The sequence below is a fragment of the Neofelis nebulosa genome, chromosome 1, assembly GCF_028018385.1.
Source record: "Neofelis nebulosa isolate mNeoNeb1 chromosome 1, mNeoNeb1.pri, whole genome shotgun sequence".
NCBI lineage: Eukaryota > Metazoa > Chordata > Mammalia > Carnivora > Felidae > Neofelis > Neofelis nebulosa.
In genome coordinates this window covers 98,857,766-98,876,764 of record NC_080782.1, presented here as the reverse complement: position 1 = coordinate 98,876,764, position 18,999 = coordinate 98,857,766, and the positions used below count along the sequence as shown (strand labels likewise).

Here is an 18,999-nt window from a genome sequence, read left to right as displayed (position 1 = left end):
AATGCCAAGCATCTGTCACTAGGTTTCTTGTACACTTGTTTTAGTTGGTATCTCAGGCCTGACCTTCAACTTGGCATAATTTCATCCAGCCAATAGGATATGTTTTCAAAAGTCAGTCTGTCACATATGGACCCGCAAATGTATGGCCAACTAATCTTCGACAAAGCAGAAAAGAGTATCCAATGGAAAAAAGGCAATAACTTCAGCAAATGGTTCTGGGAGAATTGGACAGTGATATGCAGAAGAATGCAACTGAACCACTTTCTTACACCATACACAAAAATAAACTCAACATGGGTGAAAGACCTAAATGCAAGATAGGAAACCATCAAAAGCCTACAGGAGAAAACAGGCAGCAACCTCTTTGACCTTGGCTTCAGCAGTTTCTTACTAGACATAAGGGAAATAAAAGTAAAAATCAAATATTGGGACTTCATCATGGTAAAAAGCTTCTGCACAGCAAAGGAAACGATCAACAAAACTAAAAGGCAACCAACAAATGGGAGAAAATATTTGCAAATGACATATCACATAAAGGGTTAGTATCCAAAATCTATAAAGAACTTATCAAACTTAACACCCCGAAAACAAATAATCCACTGAAGAAATGGGCAGAAGGCATGAATAGACACTTTTCCAGAGAAGACATCCAGATGGCTAACAGACACATGAAAAGATGCTCCACATCATTCATCATCAGGGAAATACAAATCAAAACTACAATGAGATACCATCTCACACCTGTCAGATGGGAAATTAACAACATTGGAAACAGCAGATGTTGGAGAGGATGTGGAGAAAGGGGGACATTTTTGCACTGTTGGGAATGCAAACTGGTGCAGTCACTCTGGAAAACAGTATGGAGGTTCCTCAAAAAATTAAAAATAGAACTACCCTCTAACCTAGCAATTGCACTACTAGGTATTTATCCAAAGGATACAAAAATGCTGATCCAAAGGGACACATGCACCCCAATGTTTATAGCAGCACTATCAACAATAGCCAATAGCGCTATCAACAATAGCCAAAATAGCCAAATTTAGGGAAAGAGCCCAAATGTCCATTAACTGATGAATGGATACAGAAGATGTGGGATATATATATATATATATATATATATATATATATATGAATACTACTCAGCAATCATAAAGAATCAAATCTTGCCATTTGCAACAACGTGGATGGAACTAGAGTATATTATGCTAAATGAAATAAGGCAGGCAGAGAAAGATAAATATCATGATTTCACTCATATGTGGAATTTAAGAAAAACCACAGATGAACATAGGGGAAGGTAAGGAAAAATAAGATAAAAACAGAGAGAGAGAGAGGCAAACCATAAGAGAGTCTTAAAATACAGAGAACAAACTGAGGCTTGCTAGAGGGCAGGTGGTTGGGGAATGGGCTAATTGGGTAATGGGCATTAAGGAGGGCCCCTGTTGGCATGAGCCCTGGGTGCTATATGTAATTGATGAATCACTGGGTTCTACTTCTGAAACCAATACCACACTGTATTTTAAATAAGTTGAATTTAAATAAATTAATTAAAAAATCAGCCTGTGTCTGCCAATAGTAATATAATCACAATGTGGCTCCAAATTGCCATAAAGGCCAGGAATTGAAAGTAGGTCTTATTCTTCAGGAATTTATGATTCCATGTCTGGAGTTTGAAAGAGAAGGGTTTCGTATTAGAGTCCCTTCAGGAAACAGATGAAGTTTTTTCCTCCACAAGTGTTGACAGGTGTAGTTACACCAACAAGGGATGGTGCAGTATCCATGAGCTAGTGAGAGTTGCGAAGCTGTTACCATCTGTAGGCTGATGGTAACATCCTTAGGACAGGGGACATAGCAAACATTGGAACTTGGAAAGAGCTCTGTGCTGCCATGGAGTCACATAGCTACTGCCCATGTTGTTCCTAATGGCTAGAGGGCAAGGGGCACATTGCTTCATTCTGTACAGTCCACCTCCCAGGGCACAGGGTAGGGAAGGAAGGATGTACAGCCCATCTGGAGGAGCAGACAGAGAGTATCCGGCACAATCCTTTTTAGCTTTAATATTTCTATGATTCCAAAACCATCCAAACTTCAGTAAACCTTCATTTAACAAATCTGTTCCAAAAACCAATGTTGTTCTCAGAAATTTATAAAGAATAAGAAGTACAGGGAATTGATTAGGTAGAGAGATGAATGGGTGGATGGTGAAAGAGTCTTTGGCTGAGATAGTTGACTGAGTAGTGACTCAACCAGATTGCAAGGTTGGTGAACACAGGGACAAGGCTGGTCTTCTACATTGTCAAATCCTCGATGCCCTACAATGTGCCTGGATCTTAGTATATCCCAATAAATGTCTGTATGACTGACGTGATAGATGAAACATCAAGAATACCAAGCAATGTAAAATGTGCACCTGGGAGTCTCAGGACAGGAGAATCCAAAATTAGGGTCAGGAACTAACATTTTGGAACTAGGAGAAGAAGGTGATGACAGTGTCTGGTTTTCTGCCTCTTTAGGTCAAAGCTTCTAGCACCACTCAAGGAACAAAGGTATTGGGAGATACAGAATAGCCTTTTTGCTTTGTTTAAACAATCTTTCCATCTTTTTCAGTCATTTGAAAGGACAACATTATAACTCCTGCAACCCAACTTCAATTAATTCATCTATTCATTCAGTGAACATTTACTAAGTGCGTATTTTGTGCCTGGGAATCCAAAATTAAGACAGATACAAACTCAGCCCTCAAGGAGCTTAGTCTGGTAGGAGATACAGACGTGGCATTAGGAATGTATAGTACTTGTGTTACCTGTGGGGAGCACGGGCCACTGTGGGAGAAATAGGCGAACATCCTACACAGGCTGGAGGTCTCAGCCTAGGAGAGCTGAGTCCTGAAGCACTTTTCCATCTGTTTACTTTATCCCTGGCATCCCTCCCCATCCCCCAACCCCCAGTAAGTAAGGAAGTAGTAAGTAAATAAATGACACTTAATAAAAATTCCTAGCTGAGGTAACACTTTGATTTGGATGCATTCGCATCAAAGTGCTATAAGCCAATCCATGAGCACAAGTGGGGAGTTCAGTCCTTCCTCAACTTAGAGAAGAGGAGCAAGAGGTCAGGAGAGCACAGAGTGGGCATCTGGATTGAAAAGAGGAGAGGACAGGTGAAAAAGGGAGGCAGGGGGCCTCAATGACTTCAGAATTTGGAGGAGGCTATTTAACTTGAACTGTTTACAAACAGGTGGACAATACATGAGGAGGCTTGTTTGCTTACTTGTGATTGCAGGTTTGTTTTTTAGCTTCTAGTAACTGAATGTAGGGTACACAGTATTAATACTGGTCCACCTGATTTACAAAGGCTCATGGCTGACTTCAAAACATGGACAGTTCTCTTACAAAATTGCTTCATTCCCAGAGGTTTTGTTAATTGGGACATTTCTTGTCTTTAACTTGAGTATTATGATAGCAATCAAAGGAAAAACATAAATTGGGGAGGAGGAGTGGAGGGTAGGGGGAGAAATAGAGTGTTGGTAAGAATCTAAGGGCAATGGCTTTTTAATTTATCTGTATCTATAGTTTTATATCCATATTTTTAAAAGCCTGCTAAGAATTCGATTGAAATGCATTTTAATTCTTAAAATTGAGAAACAAAAGTATTTTTTAACTACTACTCCCTGTCTCTATCTCATTTTTTTAAAGGAGGAATAACCTTCCAGCCCCAGAAAGTTTTCCTGGGTTAAGTGTGTGTGTGTGTGTGTGTGTGTGTGTGTGTGTGTGTAGAGCTGTCTTTCATCTTCCGTTAAAAACATTACTTTTGTTAGGGATTAACTCTCTATTTGTCATCTTTAAGGGGTTGAGAGTTTTGATGTCCTTGCCTGGAAGAAATTAGGCTGGAATCAACCACTGGCTGGAGGGCAGGTTGTCTTACTTTCCATCTGCTGGAGTTTCCTTTGTGCACTCCTCTCTGTGTTTACTCTTGAAAGTCTTTGAGGCTGGATCCTTAGCTCTCCTGCTCAGTGCTTCCTTTTGTATCTATGTATTGACGATGGCTGAATCTTTAGCTTCAACCCAAACATTTCCCATCACCTGCAGACCTGTTTCCTCTTACCTACTAGATATCTTTCCTCTGTGTTCCATAGACACCTCAGATCCAACAGACTCAAACTGTCACTGGAGTGCTTGCTTTGAGTAGCACCGGTCTTAGTGGGAGATACTGCATCTAGGAGTCGCTCACTCACAGCCCATTCATTACCAAGTCCTATTCTATTCTATCTCCTAGTGTCTTTCCTGTTCTCCTCCTGCCCCTCCATTCCTAACACCCTTGCTCTTCAGGCTCTTTTCAGCTCCTTCTGAATTGTTATTAATTATTTCAGTATCCTCATTAGTCTTCTCCAACCCCTGCTTTCCTCCACCAACAGATATATCTTGATAATGTGCAAATTTCTATGTCTTTTCCTGTAAAATCATTTGGGAGTTTTCCATTTTCTAGCTCTTCATATCAGTGGACAACTTGTTAAAATAGTTTCATTCTCTTTGGTGGTTTTCTTCCTTCTGTATGGCCTTGGCTCCTGAGGTTCTTTGCTGGCATCTGCTCTTCTGCTTGACCTATAACAGTTGGCAGGTGCAGAGTGTGGGTTCTATGCCCTTGCCTTCTTCCCCGTTCTGATTATATGGCCTCCTTTGGTGACCTTATCTAGTCCCATGGCTTCTGGTGGGAGCTACACACTGATGACTCCCAAAGTGATGATTCCAGTCTGCCCTTTCTGCTGAGCTCAAGACATATAGATCCATCTGCCCCCTTGACAAGCTCATTTGTATGTCTAATAGAGACTTGAACTGAACAAGGCCAAAGAAGGGCTCTTGCTTTCCCACCCATTCTTTTCCTGCTCTTCTTCCACCTTTCCCTATCTCAGTAAATGATACCTCCATCCCCCCAACTGCCCAGACCAAAAACTTTGGAACTATTGTTGCTTCTTCTCCCCTCACTCCACTCCCCACATGTACTTCATCACAAGTCCTGTCAGCCTTATGTTGAAAATGAATGCATCCTACAGGAGTACTGATGCATAGGGGCACTTGTACCCCAATGTTTATAGCAGCACTCTCAACAATAGCCAAATTATGGAAAGAGCCTAAATGTCCATCAACTGATGAATGGATAAAGAAATTGTGGTTTATATACACAATGGAATACTACGTGGCAATGAGAAAGAATGAAATATGGCCTTTTGTAGCAACGTGGATGGAACTGGAGAGTGTGATGCTAAGTGAAATAAGCCATACAGAGAAAGACAGATACCATATGTTTTCACTCTTATGTGGATCCTGAGAAACTTAACAGAAACCCATGGGGGAGGGGAAGGAAAAAAAAAAAAAGAGGTTAGAGTGGGAGAGAGCCAAAGCATAAGAGACTGTTAAAAACTGAGAACAAACTGAGGGTTGATGGGGGGTGGGAGGGAGGGGAGGGTGGGTGATGGGTATCGAGGAGGGCACCTTTTGGGATGAGCACTGGGTGTTGTATGGAAACCAATTTGACAATAAACTTCATATATTGAAAAAAAAAAAAAAATGAATGCATCCTGAAGCCAACACTTCTAGCAGTCCGCATTGCTTTCTCCCTGGTTGTCCCCAGCTCTTGTTGGCTCACTCCAGCAGCCTCCTACTGACCTACCAGCTTCCACCCTTGATTGACTAGGATTGATTCTTTACAAGGTGGCCAGAGTGACTTTCCCAAAAGTCATATTGTGTTTCTTCTCTGCTTAAAACCATCTCAAGGCTTCCCGTTGCATTTGGCTACACTAGCTTCTTGTCTCTCGAATTTGCCAAGCTCTTTCCTGCCATGAGGATTTTGCATGTGCTATTCCCCTGTCTGGCATCCTCCTCCCCTACATCTTTGCATTCCCAGCTCCATGGGGGTAATTCACGTCTCAGTTCAAATATCCCTTCCCAGAGAAGCCTTTTCTGACCTCCCAAACTAAAGTGGCTTACCCTTCAGTCTCTTTCTATTGTAGTAATTTATTTTTTATCTTCATAACATAATAAAATGATCTTTTATTTTCCTTCTTTTTCTTGTTAATTATCTTTCTTCCCTTCACTAGAACATAAGCATCATGACAATATGGATTCATGTTATTTACAATCTATTCTTAGCACCTAAAATCATTCCTGGCATGTAATATTTGCTCAGAAGTATCTGTTGGGTGGATGAATGAATGTATAGTTGATGCTTGAACAACACAGGGATTAGGAGTACTGACACTCCTCTCTCCCTCCACACAGTCAAAAATCCACTTGAAACTTTTGCTCCCCCAAAACTTAGCTACTAATAGCCTACTGTTGACTGGAAGCCTTAATGATAACATACACTGTTGATTAACATGTATTTTGTATGTTATATGTATTATATACTGTGTTCTTATAATGGAGTAACCTAGAGAAAAGACAGTGTTATGAAAACAGTAAGGAAGAGAAAATATATTTATAGTATACCATACTGTATTTACTGAAAAAAAAAATCTATGTGTAAGTAGACCCCTTACAGTTCAAACCCATATTCAAGGATCAACTATAAAATTGAACAACTTTGCCTCTGTTAGAAATACCTCTGGGAATGCAAGCTGGTGCAGCCACTCTGGAAAACAGTATGGAAGTTCCTCAAAAAACTAAAAGTAGAACTACCCTATGACCCAGCAATTGTACTACTAGGCAATTATGCAAGGGATACAGGTGTGCTCTTTCGAAGGGACACATGAACTCCCATGTTTATAGCAGCACTATCAACAATAGCCAAAGTATGGAAAGAGCCCGAATGTCCATCGATAGATGAACGGATAAAGAAGAGGTGGCATATATATATATATATATATACACACACACACACACACATATATATACATATATATATTTTTATATTTATATATATATATATACATATATGTATATATATGTGTGTGTATATATATATATGTGTGTATATATATATATATATATATATATATATATATATAATGGAGTGTTACTCAGCAATCAAAAAGAATGAAATCTTGCCATTTGCAACTACATGGATAGAACTGGAGGGTATTATGCTAAGCGAAATTAGAGAAAGACAAATATATGTTTTCAATAATATGAGGACTTTAAGAGAAAAAACAGATGAACATAAGGGAAGGGACACAAAAATAATATAAAAACAGGGAGGGGGACAAAACAGAAGAGACTCATAAATATGGAGAACAAACTGAGGGTTACTGGAGGAGTTGTGGGAGGGGGGATGGGCTAAGTGGGTAAGGGACACTAAGGAATCTACTCCTGAAATCATTGTTGCACTATATGCTAACTAATTTGCATGTAAATTTTAAAAAAGAAAAAAAAAAAAAGAAATATCTCGGTAGCAGGGGGCGCCTGGGTGGCTCAGTCAGTTAAACGTCTGACTTTGGCTCAGGTCATGATCTCACAGTTTGTGGGTTCAAGCCCCGTGTTGGGCTCTGCACTGACAGCTCAGAGCCTGCAGCCTGCTTCAGATTCTGTGTCTCCCTGTCTCTCTGCCTCTCCTCTGCTCATGCTCTGTCTGTCTGTCTCTCTCTCTCTCAAAAAAAAAAAAAATTAAAAAAAAAGAAACACCTCGGTAGATAGATGATAGATAGATAGATAGATAGATAGATGATAGATATGTTGGGTGTGGTATAAGTATCAATGAAGAGTGGGAGAGGCTTGGCTCTCAAACACACCTAAATGTGTGGCAGCTACTTGACAATGTGGCCTCTCCTCAGATACAAGTGCAAGGCTCTTATTGTTATTGTTTATGACCCCCTGGTAATAAATAATAATAAGTGAAAACGTAACAGAAACCCATGGGGGAGGGGAAGGGAAAAAAAAAAAAAAGAGGTTAGAGTGGGAGAGAGCCAAAGCATAAGAGACTGTTAAAAACTGAGAACAAACTGAGGGTTGATGGGGGGTGGGAAGGAGGGCAGGGTGGGTGATGGGTATTGAGGAGGGCACCTTTTGGGATGAGCACTGGGTGTTGTATGGAAACCAATTTGACAGTAAATTTCATATATTAAAAAATAAAAAATAAATTAAAAAAAAAATAATAATAATAAGTGATATTTTACTGATAACACTGAACTTCCGAGTCTACATTTAATCTTTGCAAATTTGTAATTCCAGACCACAGGGCTAATGCCCATCCATGTGATAATTTGCTTTTCCTCTCTCTTTCTGTCTTGAGCCATCCTGAGGGCAGGGATCCAGGCTGGAGAATGTCTGGACTAGAATTATGTAGGAGATGTGTTTGGTTTCCTCAGAGTAGCTTTGGTTGAATTTGTGTGAGATTTCAATCTGATGAGGAAAAACGGGCTAGGATGCTGAAACTACTCATAGATTAGAATGAGGGAGGCCACAGGTGACCTCAAGTGTCCTCTCAAAATCTGTTCCTCTGTTGTCAGGAGCACAGTTAGGTACTGTTTGTGTATTCCCTTGGTTCAGGATAGGGATAGTGGCAATGGGATAATGCTATGCCAGCTAGATAGAAGAGTTACAAAAGGAGTTTAATACATGTATTGCCAGTGACATTGATGATCACGGAAGGTAAACCATAGACTTCATTCTTCCAGAAATGACTCAACACTGGTAGCACTTGATTGTTCTGGTCTTTTGTATTGTGGCAATCACAGAAGCACTAGCTTGTCAGCAACATCAACATCTTCAGTCTTCAACGAATGACCAATGACATGTTCAAAGGACCCTAAATGGTGCATCTCTGTAGACTGGGAACTCTGTGCCTTTGGTTTCTTTTATTTTTTCCCCTTATCTTTTTTCTTTCTTTCCTTTATTTCAGTTCCCTTTTCTGCTCTTTCTGCCTCCTGTCTTTCCCCCTCCTTCCTTCTTTCTTTTCTTTTTCTTCCTCCCTTCTTCCCTCTCTTCCCCCTCCTTCTCTTCCTCTCTTTGAAAATTATACACTACTCCACAATACCCTTCAAGGTGCATGACAGGAAGTGCCCAGGGGGTTATGTTTGGGCTCAATTGTGCCGTATTATCACAGGGATTGAAGAGAAAAGTTTTAAACACGAGGTATTCAAAGACACTTAAAATCTAATAAATAGGTGCAAGCCCTCAGAACCCTGGCTAATAGTTTTGAGACACTGATTTTATGCAATATCTTGGGAACCATAGACAACCTGCTGGCTGCCACAGGCCTGTGCTGTGTGCAGATAGCCAGCTAGGACTTCTTGAGCAGCTCTTTTGGGAAATCCCCACATTTACAGGAGAAAATATAGCTTTCATTTTTTCCTTTATAGATAATCAGAAAAGGGATTCAGAGCATTCAGTGTCTTTGCCTTTCCTCATTGTCTCTTTGTTGCTATTTTTCTCTTTTTTGTTTTTCTTTTAATCTACTTGCTTTACTTTCTCAAAACATCTGTATTTTTTGCTCGGGTCAGTTTACCCTGCGTTTTCCAAACTGTCTTTTCGCTGGCTGGGTTATTTTTGTCTCAGACTTCTTACGTTCTTCTGTTGCTCTACCCCCACCAAATCTCAGTCTGAACTTGCCCTTTTACCTCCTGATGTCTTTGCTGCTTTGCTTTTCCTTGTCTTTACAGGGCCCGAAAAGGCTATGAGTGTGACATAATGATGGATTTTGCTGCCAATTTAAATGACCTTAGCCCTTCTACCTTTTGCCTCCTCTTTTGCCTCCTTTTTTCATCTTTGGAAGGAGGAAGTGTATTAGTTGCAATTGTGCATAACACATACATTTAGTGGCTTGAAACAACCCGCATTACCTCACAGCTTCTGTGGGTCAGAAGTCTGAGCATGGCTTTATTGGGACCTCTGTGTTAGCTGGGGCTATAATCTCATCTCAAGGTTTGACTAGGAAAGGGTGCTCTTTCAAGCTGTCCTGGTTACTGGCAGGACTTAGTTACTTTTAGTCTTCTGGACTAGGGGACTGAGTTTCCTACTGGCTCTTGGCCAGAGGCCCCCTCAGTTCCTTGCCACATGGGCCTCTTCAACATGACTCTCTGCTTTATCAGAGCCAGCAAGGAAGAGTCTCCTCTCCTAGCAAGGCTATGTAACATAATCACTGAAGTGATATCCTGTCACCATATGCTATGGGTAGGAAGCAAGTCACAGGGTTCCTCCACACTCAGGGGGAGGGTATTCTATAAATGCATGGACACGAGGAGACGGCGATAAACAGTGGCCATATTAGAGTCTGCCTGTACAGAGAGGAGTGCTTTTGAGGGAAAATACTTTGAGCTCCTTAGGAAGAGACTATAAAGTCTATATTCATACATCTGCCATGCCTGATTGTTGGTGTGTAGAGATTATGGCTAACAACAAAGTAATAATGTTTCTCTTTGTCTCTCTCCATGTCCTATGGACTAGTTTCATAGGATTTATTTTCCTTGTCTGCCTTTAGAAATCTCATCAGCCTCTCTGGATGAGAAAGTCAGCAGGAAAAGACTGCTGTTGTTGATCTTGGTTTTAACTGGACCGACTCAGCCCTGTGGGCAGGGAAAAAGGAAAGGTCTTTGCAAATGCTCTCTAGGTCTTTGTTAGAAATCCCTCCAACTTGAAGGAGCCAGGTGTGGGGCAGGCGCGGTAATTACTACAAGCAATAAGCCAGGCTTATTTACAGCTGAGGCATTTAATTAGGTACAATTTATTACTTTAAAAAATTGTCTGCAAGCTTCATAGTAGTATCTGCCCAGACTTTGATTCCAGCTCTTCAGTTTTGGAGTTGGGAGGCGGGGTGGAGCAGAAAGGGTGGCAGCACCTTTGGCTTGACTCACATCACAGTTGGTAAATTGTCTGCACTAAGACAGGGATAATCCTACCTGCCCCCACCCCCCACAACACGTACACAATAGGGTATCGTTTACACAATCATTCGAATACAAAAGTTCTTCACTCTGAGGGCGAATGATCTTTATTATATATGCTATATTTTAGGTATTAATAATGACTAATGTCTCTGACTTTTCAGTCTTTTAAAAATAACGTATACGAATTTGAATTGAGGAATGAGGCAAACCTGATCCTTCAGCGTTTTCTTGGGGGTAAGAGACTTAAGAAGAGTGGAGGCGGGTGGGCACGATAAGGAGAAAGCTCTGTGCCCGAACCCCGAGTCTCCAGCAGCCCCAGGTTGGGCAGCTCCAGCGAGACCCGACTTCTCTCGAGGGGCGGGGGAGGCGCTGAAGGGGAGCCGAGTAGTTAGGGGAGCGCTAAGCGGGCTCGAAGTCGGGGCTCCACACCCCTGGAGGGGCGCTAGGACCCAGGCACCCGCCGGCCTCGGGACGTGCCTGGGGAGTGAAAGCTCTAAGAGGCTCAGGCTCGGGGCCAGAGTCCCTCGGAACGCCCGGACCCTTCCCGTGGGCGCGAGGCGCGGGGTGCGGCGTGCGGCAGCCGCGTGCCCGCCGCTCGCATGGAGCAGACGCGCTGCCCGCCGAGCGCCGGCCAGGTGAGCCCCCCTGCGCGGGGTCCGCACGTCCCGCGGGCACAGCGCCCTGCGTCGTCCGAGACCGCCTCGTCCCCACCCCCCGCGCCGCGGGCGCGGGGGCCGGGCGGCGAGCGGGTTGTGCGCGCACAGTGCGCGGGCACCAGGCCAGAGCTGCCGCCCGAAGCCCCTCTCGGACACCCTCGCGGCTGAGGAGGGGTGTTTCTTCTTCCCCTCGGTCTCTGCGTGTCGCGGTGCCCCAGTGCCTTCTTGCTTCCCAGGAGGGGAGCACCTGGAGCGTCCGGTGTAGCCGCCCGGCTCATAATTCCGAGGGCTAACCGTCGCCCACCAGCAGCAGCCGGCCCTGCGGGGATGGCGCTGCGCAGCCGCCGCGCCTCTCTCCCTGGGGTTAGCCCGAGCCAGGGCTACGGACGCCGGGCGGGGGCCACGGGTTCCCGCTGCACCCCGAGCTGCCCACGCCTCTCTGCGCCGCCGCGGCGTCCCTGCTTTCCTGCTGTAGCTGCTCCCCTGCCCGGGCAGCGAACCGCCGCCAGCCCCAGCTGGAGGGCGGGGGGCAAGAGGAGGCGTCCAGGGGCGGGAAGCCTCCGCTCTCTCGCTCTGGGTCCCGGACTCCTTGATCCCGGAGACCGGCTCCCACCTGCGTGCGCAGCTCCCCGGACAGCGCTCGCCGGGCACACAGACTGAGTGTGAGGTTTAAACCACCCGCCTCTGGTGGGGGAGATGGAACGTGGGTGCAAAGGAGGCTCTCACGCCGTAGGGCATAGGAAAGCGCGGGTGAGGACAGCCTGCAGGTCAGGGAGGAGCGTTTCGTCCAAGGGGGAAGCTGCATCCGCAAGCTGCCATTCTGAACTTGTGGGCGTTCTGCTGGGCGCCCGAGCGTCACCCGAGTGCACTTAGTTACCAGAATCAAGTAGACACGGGTCCCCGGACTGTTGCGGAAGATGAGGCTTGGCTAGTGGTCTAAAATCTGCAACGGGCTCTCCTGTACCCTCAAGACTAGCCGTGCCCATCCATTCTGCTTCCGGCTCAATCTGACACCAGTTTGCAGTCTCCAAGTTACCAACTCCAGGGGGAAAAATAAAAGGTCGCTGAATAGTTGCTATGGGCGAGTGGCAGGCGGCGAGTTGCTAGGACTGCACGACCACTGCAGTTCAGTGGTGGGCATCTGCCTCCGAAACTTTTGCCAGCTGCCACTTTAAGGCACTGGGGCGGTGTGTGTGTGTGGGGGGAGGGGTGGCGTGCTGCCTATTCTGTCGGTAACAGACACGTGTGTCAGAACCTGAAGTTAAACACCTAGTACTCACCTAGAAGAGAAACTTCCTCCAAGCTGTGTTGGGAGACAACAAAAACATTTACATAGGGCCGGTGGGGGTAGGTGAAGTGCAGAGGACCTTCCCTCTAGGATTTTATAATCTGCCTGCTGGCATTGCCAGTTCTGGTTGACTGCCCCTCTGACCTCGAATGAGCTATTTTAACTTTGCTTGGTTTTCCAAGAAGCAAAAACGGAAGAATGATAGTCTGCAGCAGCGGAAAGAGAATTCATTGGGAAGCCAGTCCTTGGGTTCTGGCCCTAGCTGTACCACTGACCAGCTGTGACACTTTTGGGCGGGCCACACAAAATCTGGGCCTCTGCTACTGCAAAACACTGAAAAAGAACCTTCAATCCTGGGGTCCACTGTAGTCAAAATTTGTCAAGCTTAGATAGCCTAGATTTTTGCCTTCTTCATTATACTTGGTTCCACAGAGACTGCATGGATTGAAAGGATACTGGATCAGAACGGTGGGTGAATTGAATTTTAATTCCAGTCTGTTTATAGAGCCACACAAATCTTTCAGGCTTAAGGTCTGTGGAAATAAGCCTGGTTGGTCGAGTTAATACTTAGAGTGCACTGCGAAGGACCTCAAATAGAGAGTCCTGTTGAAGTTAGTGTGTGGTTACATAAAAGGTTCTTTCTGTGCATTTGAAAGATCCTTGCCACAAGCAGGGTGTTACAGAAATGAGTAGAGCAGAAGCCCCAAGTTGATCCTGCGGTAGAAGAGGGTGAGTGTGCTGTATAGCTAGTGGAGGTACTTCAGGTTTTCTCTGATAAACACTTTATTTATGAATGACTCCATTGTTATGAACTCCAGAAAAGCAGTTTATCGGTTGGGTAATGAAGTAATGAAATTGTCTTTAGAAGCCACATTAAGTATTGGAATACCTAACGTTACTAGAGTTTATTGGGATAAGCCCTGCTTTCAAAAGCATTGCCTTTTTAGGGGCGCCTGGGTGGCGTAGTCGGTTAAGCGTCCGACTTCAGCCAGGTCACGATCTCGCGGTCCGTGAGTTCGAGCCCCGCGTCAGGCTCTGGGCTGATGGCTCGGAGCCTGGAGCCTGTTTCCGATTCTGTGTCTCCCTCTCTCTCTGCCCCTCCCCTGTTCATGCTCTGTCTCTCTCTGTCCCAAAAATAAATAAAAAACGTTGAAAAAAAAAAATTAAAAAAAAAAAAACAAACAAAAGCATTGCCTTTTTATTTAATTTCAGCAAGGGAAATAAGCAGAATGATTTATTATGTTTTCTTACTAGATAATTTTTTAAGAGAGAAAAAAGCAGAAGTAAATACAACACAGGCTGCAAGAAACCTTGTTTCTTCAGTTTCCAGAGATGAGTATCATCATCATCACCATTACCATAATGGTGAATGTCTATTAAGCACTTGTGTGCCAAGCGTTGTTCTGAGCACCTTATGTACACAGTATAAGGTCATCCTACCAACACCTTCTGGAGGAAGTGCTATTATTTCTTTCAGTTCATAGGTGTGAGAACTAAACTTCTTGCCTGACATTACACAGCTGGTAGGTAGAGTTGGACCACCTACTTGGGTTTATTTGCAATGATTCAATCAAAATGCAACAGAGAGAAGGTTGGGAAGGCAAAAAGTGGCTACTAAATAAATGTCAGGCACTTTATACACCTCAGTGCATGGAAATCAATAAATCTTTTATGAGTGCTAATTTATTTAAAAAAATTTTTTTTAACATTTATTAATTTTTGAAAGACAGACACAGAGTGTGAGCAGGGGAGGGGCGGAGAGAGGGGAAGACACAGAATCTGAAGCAGGCTCCAGGCTCTGAGCTATCAGCACAGAGCCTGATGTGGGGCTCAAACCCGCCAGCCAGGAGATCATGACCTGAGCCGAAGTCAGATGATTAACTGACTGAGCCACGCAGGCATCCCAATTTAGTTTTCTTTTTCTGCTTTTTATCAATATGCTTCTATAATATGACTTGGGTGTCTTGGATGCACTTCATGTGGACAAAAAGGTTGAACTCTTTTTTAACTATGTAGATCTGAGTGCATATGGATGAACCATAATTTATTTTACCAATTCCCTTTGACTGGGCACCTGGATTATTTCAAAATTTTCACAATCACATACAGTCGCTAGCATAGTGTATCTTCTTATTTATATATTTCTGCACATCTGTTCAGATATTTCTGGTGGATCAATTCCTAGGAAGTGGGGAATTGCTATGCAAAAGAACATGGTTACCATTTGATATGTACTTTTTAATAGATATTGCCAACTTGCCTTCAGAAAAAGAAATATAATTTCTGGTTTGCAGTCCATTTCTTCCACTAACATGTTTCTGGGCTTTTGGCGAATCACTGAATCTGAATGGGTCTCGGACATATCATTTGTAAACTAGAGGTGGTAAAACTTACTGGTTTTAAGGTTGCTTCTGCAAATATGTACAATTAGAGGTTGAACAAATGCAATTGTTCATATGTGAGCATTTTTATCTACAAAACCAGAAGTTCAATATGGTTTCACCTAGTGGCACATGAAGTCCTGAAATATGTTTCTGGTAGTCCCATCTTTTCTGGGGCAGATGTGTATGCGAGGGGAGGCTAGGCTATGCTGCAGTCACAAGTTAACCCTGAAACCTCCGTGGCTTAAAAAAAAAAAAAGTTTATTTCTTATATTATATATCCAAAGCAGGTTAGCAGAGTACCCTGCTCCACACAGTCACTGAGGGAGCCAGGCTGACAGAAGCTCAGCCATCTTGTAATTGCAGTATCTAGAACATGAAGGCCCTGCTGTCCTACGGCAGTCGAGAAGGAGGAAGGACCATGAGTGGTTAACACCTGCCCTTAAATGCCTCAGCCTAGGAATGAAGCATATCTCTTTTATTTATGGTCTTTTGGTCACAGGTAGTTACAAGGACCTCACCCCAACGCAGGGAGGCTAGAAAAAGTTGTTCTCTGATGTCCAGAAAGAGGAAATGACGTGGTAAATGCATAGCATTGTGCATTAGTTTGCTGGGGCTTTCACAACAAAGTATCACAGCCTGGTGGCTTATACAACAGAAGTTTATTTTCTCACAGTTCTGAAGGCCAGAGGTCCTAGATCAAGATGTCAGCAGAATTCATTTCTTCTGAGGGCCTCTCTTTTTGGTTTGTAAATGGCTACTGTAGAGAAGGAAATGTAATTTTCCCTCTATCCTTCTAGGTTCCTGGCTAAGGCCCTGCCCCCCAAAGTAAAAAACAGATCAACAGCAGAAAAACAAATTTTTGTTTATTTATTAAAAAAAATTCTTTTTTCAATGTTTATTTTTGAGAAAGAGAGAGAGCATGAGCAGGGGAGGGGCAGAGAGAGAGGGAGACGCAGAATCACAGATTCTGAAGCAGGCTCCAGGCTTCAAGCTGTCAGCAGAGAGACTGACTCGGGGGGCTCGAACTCACAAACCGTGAGATCATGACCTGAGCTGAAGTCAGATGCTCAACCAACTGAGCCACTCAGGCGCACCAGAAAAACAAGTTTTAATTGGGTACATATACTTATGCACATCCAGGAGCCCCACAGAGCTATGAGACTCAAAAGGCAGCAACTTGATTGCAGTTTATATATCATCCTGAGCTAAGGAAGGGGAAAGGGGTTTGGGATTTCTAAGGGGAAAAGGCAGTTCTTGGGAAGGTGTGAAGAGCGAATGTTTGGTAAACAAAGGTTGCCCTGCCCTAGAGATAAGTCTTTCAGGGGAAAAGTTATCTCTGGTAATAGCTCTCTTCCTGGTACAAGATCCCTTTCTAATGTAAATTTCCCTTACAAAAGGCTAACTTCTACTCTGTTTTCAGAGCTTCTTTTGTGTCTGCAGTTCCTTAAATGATAATCAGCTCAAAATAATCCTTATGCTAAAGAGGCATATTTTGGGGTAGCACATCCTGCTCCCCTTCACCATCTTTTCCCTGCATCTTCACGTGATCTCCTCTCTGTGTCTTTGTCCCTAACCTCTTTTTATCAAGGCCTCAGTCATTCTGGACTGGGATCCACCCTAATGACCTCATTTAATGTTAATGACCTCTTTAAAGGCCCAATCCAAATACAGTTACATTCTACAGTGGGGAGGGGGCTAGGAATTCAGCCTAAGAATTTGGGGAGACATGATTCAGCCTATAATTCATTGTCTTAGTATGTGGCCCCTACTGAGGTATAGTCACCCTGTTTTTATTCAAGGAGGTCAGGGTGTTTCCGAAGCCACATCCCAGGGCCTTCTCTCCACATCTCATCCTCCCCTATTGACCAAGAAAAGTGTTGTGTTCTCATTTCCTTGGGTGTTATTTTCAAGTGGTCACTACTCGCATCAAGTCACCTTTTACAAATGGCACTGGGTCTAACATGAGACAGAGACTGTAGGTGAGACAGGATGAGCGTGAATCCTTGGGACGGCTCAGCCGGTTAAGTGTCTGACTTTGATTTCGGTTCAGATTGGGATCTCACGGTTTTGGGAACGAGCCCCGAGTCTGGCTCCACTCTGAGTCTGGAGCCTGCTTCAGATTCCCTCTGTCCTCTCTTTCTGCCCCTCCCCTGCTGGCAGCTACTTGCTCTCTCCCTCTCTCCTTCAACATAAATAAATAAACATAAAAAAAGAAAGTGTGACTCCTGAAGTTGTCTGAGTTCTAATCCCAGCTCTACCCCTCATCAGCAATATTTCCTCATCTGTAAAAGGGGAAGAGCAGTACTTAACTCACAGGGCTAGTGTGCCAGTTAAATGAGATAATAAATATAGAGTGCCTGGCATATACTAGGGGGTCAGGATGATGCCCTTTATTATTTGCAACTTCAGAAGCTCCTGGAGCCATTGGGGCGCAGTGTACTGTGCCCCGGCCTGCACCCTAGGGGCACAGACCACCCAGAGGCTCCGCTGCTTGAGCTGCCAGGGCTTCCAGGCCCTGCTCGGAGGCGTGTACACCTTCGTGGAGAGTCATCGCATGACCATTTTATAACTCCAGGAGCTCCCACACATTTAAGTCTTAGGTTCACAGTTAGATCCGTGACCTGAAAAGGAACGCAAGAGACTATCCTCCTAAGTAGCCCTTAAAATCATTCTCTCCATTTCAGTTGAGGCAAGTAGGGTTGGCAGTTAAAGTAATATGTAAAGGCAGCACTTGAGTTTTTCTGAGACGTTCCCTTTCCCGTTCGAATGCCCCCAGAATCAGGGTGTGTTTTTCAGTCAATAGCAGCTGAGCGTTAGGCCTAGAAAGACAGCCGCCAACTTTCCTTCTGACAGCATCTTTCCCTTGGAAACATAAGAGAGTGTGGGTTGCTCTATACCTGGCATGGATGATTCTGTCTTGATTTTGGGAAACTCTAGATTCCTGTATCAGGAGTGGGAGAGCGTGGAGCTGTCATATAGCCTTGGGTCTCCAGTACTGGAGTAGTAAACAAGCCAGTAGGTAACCAGGGCAGTAGCTTTTCTGGGTCAAGGTGAGCCATGTACCTCATCCCTAGCAACCGTGTGCATCCCCCTTGTGGTGCGAGGAGGCCAACACTCTGCTTCGTGGGTAGTTGCCAGCCTTCCTACGAGATAGCAGACACTGTGCACGCTGCATTTTCTATCCTGCTTGCTACTATAAAGCCAAGTAAAGGCAGTGTTGGATTAAAGCCAAGTCTCTTGATTACCAGTCTGAATCTGTGACCACCACTGCTGGGAGGTGGGAGGGGAAGGGGTGGCCCCTTGTAAATTGCTGTTGGCCAGGCAGTGGTTGTGATGTACTTGTCATCTCGTGGATGTATTTACTCAGTTTTAACTTCTGATATTTTCACCTTCTCAGTCGAGGTGGGTACATTGTTGATAATCCATGTGTTGAGCTTAATTGCTGATTGAGATGACTTCAAAAAGGTTATACTGTGATTCAGCACTGAAACCAAGAAATTATTGTTTACACAGTTACACAGAGAGTCAAGGAAATAGAGAACGGGGTATAAATTTGATATTGATAAAGCAAATATTTGTCTTTGGAGGATGACGCAATTTTAGTTTTGGTGTTCTTTTTTTTTTTTTTTTTTTTTTTTAAGTAGCAGCCAAAGGCCTTTAACAAAGAAAAGATACCCGCAAGTACATAAAGCTAGATTTATGTTTTGTTTTTGAGATATGTGCAGGAGGATTACATGTCAAGTAACTAAGCTGATGGCAGGAGAAATTGACTAATCTGTCAGTGTAGATGAAAAAATCCGAAGCTGTGAGAGGTTAGTGGGATGAATTCTTGCAACTTATGGGACTGTCATTAGACCA

General features: G+C 43.9%; 1 protein-coding gene across 2 annotated transcripts in view; it reads left to right on the top strand.

The window, feature by feature from the left end:
• The first annotated feature begins 11,321 nt into the window (after positions 1–11,321).
• Positions 11,322–18,999, top strand: part of PDE8B (phosphodiesterase 8B) — a 275,841-nt gene continuing 268,163 nt past the window's right edge. For both annotated transcript variants that reach the window (XM_058729063.1, XM_058729062.1), the window contains exon 1: positions 11,322–11,448. In XM_058729063.1, the coding sequence (XP_058585046.1) occupies positions 11,413–11,448 (36 nt within the window). In that variant the 5' untranslated portion in view covers positions 11,322–11,412. The remainder of the gene's footprint in view (positions 11,449–18,999) is intronic.